A 6,044-nucleotide genomic window follows, 5' to 3' on the forward strand; every position below is an offset into this window, starting at 1 on the left:
CCGCTGCCTGTGAATGGATTGCGGACCGATCAGGAGTCAGTGTTGTTTTGTCACGAGTTAAAGGACTGGGCAGGTGTTTGGATCAGATGCTGGTGTTGTGAAGAAACAGGGAGAAAGAAAGTCTCGGGTAAAACGATGCGCTGGATGAGAAGTGGGAATCTGTCATCGCTCTCAGCTTGATGGTGATGATGATGGGTGTGAGATCCAGGGCTTTCCGTGGTGTGAGGCGTTAGAGAGTGGCTTTGGTTATGCTCGCCACACTTTGCCAACTGTCCACGGTGTGATCCCTGCGCCTGTGAAGAGGAACCATGGCTCTCCTGGTGGTCCCGCTGCTCCTGCACACCGGGCTCGTCCTGGGATCCAACTACGGCTACGTGGAGTGGTCCGACAATGACAGAGACGACAAGAACCCGCCGGTCTTCAGCACCCAAAACATCAACAACAGGGAGCCGCCCCACCACCACCACCACCACCTCCACCCGACCTACTCCTCGCTGCCATCCACCGAGCGCGCCGTGGTGGCGCACAAAATCGAGGAGGATCTGCCCAGGGTGGTGACGGCTTTCCTGCACACCGGGAACTCCTCGGCGCTGAGGCAGGTCAACTGTTCCCGGAGGTACGAGCTGAGCAGCCTGCGAGGCGGCCTGCACGTCGCCTCGCACTACTCCCTGCACAGCATCCTGGACACCGTAGCGCACGCCACAAACTTCCTCAACATGATCCTTCAGGCCAACAGGTCCCGGGAGCAGACCCTGAGCAGGGACATCCACTGGTACCACGCGCTGGTGCAGAGCATCCTCGAGGGGGATCCCAAGATCCACAGGGCTGTGGTGACCTTCCACACCACGGACGCGCCGAAGCCGGGGCCCCACGTTTTCCTCCAGGCGACCAGAACCGAGAAGGAGGTGGTGCTGCAGGACCTGTCCAGCACCGCGCACCGCCGCCTGGGGAGCCGGGGCCCGGAGGCAGACTGGTTTAATGAGTTTAGGGACGGGAGGAGACCGCACTCGCACAGAAGAGTCCCGGAGGCGTGGGGCGCCAAGAGTGGAAGTTACGTTTTGGACAAAAACCAGATCAAGTGGTCTGCGCCCTATCTGGAGTGTGAGCACGGGGCGTTTGTGCCTTATTGGCTTCTCACCTTGTCTGCAGGCTTCTACGGACTCAAGAGCAACTCTGCACCAGAGTTCAGGTGAGAGGGAGTGAATATTTCAGTCATTCTCTGTCAGAAACAGGTTTACATATTTAATGTATTAAGGTATTCCATAGTTTTTACACCTGAAAACTTCCCAAAGGGAGGTTAAGTCCATCAATCAATTTTAGACCTCGAAGGCCATTGAGGCTAAACCCTCATTTCCAATGACGTCGAGAGCACATAAAAATCAAAACAACAATCACATAACAGTTGCGTTAATCATAATAATACAAATCAAACAGCAGTCAAAGCACGATCACGCATTATTAACAATTTTAGGATTATTTTTGAAGCAGTTACATTCAGAAGCGTGCATATTTATTTTTAAACTGGCCCAGGGTAACAAATGAGTTCATTTTCTGAGCTTGTTGTAGAGTGTTCCAGGTGTGAGCAGCAGAAAAACTGAATGCAGTTCTACCGACAGCTGAGTCTGTCCGGGGAACCTGGAGGGTTTTTAAATAATCATTTGAGCGTGTTGGGTAAATTTAAGATGGCCAGTTCAATAAATTACTAAGGTATGGTGATGTGATGAAGACTTTATAGATAAAAAGGTATATGTATCTCTCTTCTGATTGATAAAGGTGCCCATCCTACTTTCTTATACAGTGTGCAGTGATGGGTGGAATTAAAATCCATCATTAAAAAACACTCCAGCCATTAACAAAGTCAACTATTAGCTACAGCTATTGAAAGTACCTCATATTGATTGACAGTAATGCACTGAGACTTTATGTAAATATGAAACCTGCTGAACTGAAGCCTGAATGCAAGAAGCAGATGGTGTAAAAGCCGCTTCACAGACACAGGTAGACCTTTCTCATTTAATATGCTCGCCTGTCAAAGCACAGCTGTGCCTCTCCACGGCTGTATCCCGCAATCTAATGAACAACTGCAGGCTTTACTGTAGCTATACACAGTTGTGTTTGGTGGTGGATGAACTGATACCAGCTGGCTTTTGTGTGTGTCTCTGACAGTGTGTGTGTGTGTGTGTGTGTGTGTGTGTGTGTGTGTGTGTGTGTGTGTGTGTGTGTGTATAAAATGCAGCATTAAAACACCCAAGGATCTCATATTTCAAGGCTCCAGTCCAAGAAGGTCCCAAAAAGATCAATTAAATCATGAATAAACAATGTAGGATCAACAGCTGCAGGATGGGGCCACTCTCAGGTACACTTAACTCTCACATCAGTCTAGAGCTGGATCACACAAGATGTTCAGTGGTATCACATAACCTCTGTAGTAAATCTCAGAAAAGAGATTTCCTCCTGACACCATCGCTTTGTCAACTGCTTGAGAAATAAACTCCACTTCAAACAATCTCATAAATCATTGTACTTACGCCTCGGGTGAAAATGTTTAGTAAAAATCTACCTTAGCTGCCACTGCTGCACAAATAGGACAAAAATGAATATGTATGACGTTTTATCTGGAGGAACAGACCTGAGTGTTGCTCAGAGGTTTACAGGCAGCAGCCGTGCGAGCGATTTGGGCCTGTGGTTGGCAAGCATCCACACACACTGTGGCTGTGTCCCTGAGCAAAGTGCTGCATCACTACCTGCTCCAGGGACAGTCACAGTATCTATATATCTTTGTATGATGAGGATGAGTGTGGAGTTACCGCAGAAGCCGTTCGATCAGGATCATTTTGGTTCTCAGTTTTTAGCTTGCTCAGGAATCCAACAGACATTTATTGCAGCAGCTCAGGAACTAAGTCTCTCTGATGGAGAGCAGCTTCAGTAACAACTCACAAACTCAGCCTGTGATGTTCTGTTCATCATAAATGACTTACTGCCTGTCTGGTCTGTCTGAAACCATCGACGCATCATCATCACTGTCTAACAAGTTGAGAGAAATGGCAGCTCTGTGCGTGTCAGATGCCTTAAGGCGAATGATATTGTTGACCGTCATTAAAGTAATCTAGCAAATGGATTCATAATTAATTATTAAACCAGTCAAGTTGGGCCAAAGAAGTTTTAATTTAGTATTTTAAAGAGTGGTGACATTTTAAAGTTGACAGAGTGGTGATAGAGAGGCACTTTAATTTGTGCATTAAATCTCATGAGAACAGAGCGGGTCCATAAATACAGTATAAATATATATGCTTGTTAACAGAATCCTTGACTAAAAATTAAAAGGTGATTTGCTGCACAGCTTTCAGCTATATCATGTGGTTTTTACCAGTGGTTGGAATTTGCTCACTTGTGGATCCATGCAGGCTTAGCAGCTGTTGTGATTATGTTCACAGCACTCTTAGTTGGCTCAAAGGTGTGAAAGCTCATTTTAACCTTGGGCAGTGGAGTTGAACAAGTTCAATTTCAAATTCAAACTTCCTAACTTTTTTTTTCACATATCAGACTGTAAAAAAGTTCTAAAGGTTCAATGGATGATGATTCAACACATCCATGTCCAAAGCAGCACAGCAAACTCTGTCCACCGCTGAAGCCAGTGTAACCTACAGTTGAAAGTCAGAATCCAGTAAGTGGCATCGTTTTGTGACATCAGAATTTGCTTTCATGCTAAAATAAGATTCGACACTTGGTTGTGAATTCAGCAGAGGGAGCTGAGGAAGAAGTCAAGTTGGAGCGGCATAGTGTATGGTGGTAATTCAAGACCAGCAAGTCAGCATGAAAGATGCACTCTCTAATTGAGTGTACAGATTGCCTGCAACTACACAACCCGATGCATGCTGCTTTTCCGCCTCGTTGTGCTTCCCGTAATACAAGTTGTGGGCTGCAACTTTTCTGTGGTTATTCCCACTCATCTCCTGCCTGTGATGACATTGCTAAAAATAGGAAGTTGGTTGGCTCTGGACAGAAAAGCGTAAGCTAGTGTAGATGATAGAATCAGTTCCACCATGTTGTACTCCTTCCACCTCAAAGCAACCTCTTTCTCATCTCTTTCCTCCTTTTTCTGACCGCCTTTCCAGGCCAGGCTGAGAGGAGAACGAAGAGCGACCTCTCTTTTCAAAAAGTGAGGGCCTCTAAATTTAAATGACAGTTACAGATTTGAAGCATGATCATGAAATAAGAAAGGGGGATTAGATCTGTCAGCTTGAAGCAAGCTTAAAGGTGTGAAAAGATCCATTTAGGGGAAGAAAAATCACACTTAGCCTCCATCAGCTTCATATTAAGACTGGATTTTACAGTATAACACAAAAGAGCATATAGCACGTTGTCAAGTTGAGTCAGTTGAAGTTAATACTAATGCTATCTAATTGGATCTGTGGATTTTTCTGGAGAAAAAGATGACAAGGAGTCAGGGATTCAGGCAGGTTCAGTGGTCGTTGATTCAGAAGTCGGGTCAAAACCAGAGAATCTGAACTCTGAACCTGTCAGGCCAAACTCAGGGAATGAGGAACACAGAACACAGACACACACACACACACACACACACACACACACACACAGGGAAACACTCAAAGGAAGGCAAAGATGCTGGGTCGCTTACGACTACTCGACAGAACAATCTGGCGCAAGAGGAATGGGGAGAAGAGTTTATATACATGAGGGAGACAACGAGACACAGGTGAAACACATTAGGGCGGGGAGCACAATCACAAGAGACTTGACAGGAACACGGGAGTAAAGCAAGAGACAAGAGAACTAAACTACAACAGAGACTTGACAAATCATGGCAATGTATAGCTACATCTGGAGAGTAAGGTAAAGGGAGTCTGTTTCTGTCTGTGATGTGTCATAAAAGTAGTCAAAAAGATAAAAGTCAAATGTATGAGATCCAAGTCTGTATTCAGACTTACTAGGTCAGAATTAATGGTGTAGCAAATGGAGGGATGGATGGATAAAATAAATTATGAAAAGAAAAAAAAACTTGAGAACCCATAATGATTTAAACCAATCAAGTCAGATTTTATTTGGCAGATATGGGCCTCCATACGAGCTAATGGGAGGATTAATTACAACATCAGCCTTGCGCTACAGGGACAGGAAGAACAGGCTCTTTCACTACCAGACTTGAGATATGGCCTTGCATTTGTCTCTGCAATTTCTCCCCAATTCAGGCAATGACTGAATATTACACCAAATGTCACTTAAACAGGCAGCTGTAGAAGAAACCATTACGTTTTCCATTATTTTTTGACATTGGATGATGAACACTCCTACATTTAGACACAACATATTAGAGATTACTGGCAACACCAGTAATATTTTCATAGTTTTTAAAATTTTGTGTTGCCTTACATGAGTCTCAGATCCCAACATCTATTATATCTCTCTGCTAACTGCTTTCAATAGATACCAAGCCTTGACCTAAACACACCGGAGCAGACACACAAATGCACATTCTATCACTCACAGGTATCAACACGTTTTCCTCCCTCCCTCCCTCCCTCTCTTTCTGTCTGGTGGCTGCAGAAGAGTAGGTGGCCAAAGCCTTTCCCATGGTTGTTTGTTCCACCTCCCAGCAGGCAGATGGAGGTAACGGGTGTCAGGATCATCCAATCGCCACAAAACCATGAGGGAGGGAGAGACACAGGGAGAGAGAGATTTTGCATGTGAATGTACAGCTGGCACACCGACAAAACAGGCAGGAGAGGGAATAAATCAAAGAAGCCCAAATATGCTTTATGTGTCTGTGTAAAGACCAGCGGCATGGAGAGAGGTGTGCGTCGGGTTTGGTGTTTCACAGTGGGGTGAATGGCAGCGGCTGAAGTGAACTTAGCTCCACAGGAGGACAGTTTTCCTCTGCTGCTGTATTGCAGTCACATCCCTGAGCAGTAGTAGTAGTAAGCGGAATGTTTGTGTTAATATAAGTCTTAAATAGTTATATCTTCCGATGGCAATCACTTATATAGAGTGTTTGGTCTGAAACACGGGTCTGTCAGTCACTCTGCTCT

At 45.2% G+C, this 6,044-nt stretch overlaps 1 protein-coding gene across 1 annotated transcript in view; it reads left to right on the plus strand.

The window, feature by feature from the left end:
* Window positions 1–308: 308 nt before the first annotated feature.
* gpr158b (G protein-coupled receptor 158b) overlaps window positions 309–6,044 on the plus strand; it is a gene marked incomplete at both ends in the record, with an annotated part of 79,768 nt that continues 74,032 nt past the window's right edge. The window contains one exon of the mRNA XM_083992154.1: window positions 309–1,189. Coding sequence (XP_083848280.1) covers window positions 309–1,189 — 881 coding nt within the window. The remainder of the gene's footprint in view (window positions 1,190–6,044) is intronic.

The sequence above is a fragment of the Trachurus trachurus genome, assembly GCF_905171665.1.
Source record: "Trachurus trachurus genome assembly, chromosome: 17".
NCBI classification, from domain to species: domain Eukaryota; kingdom Metazoa; phylum Chordata; class Actinopteri; order Carangiformes; family Carangidae; genus Trachurus; species Trachurus trachurus.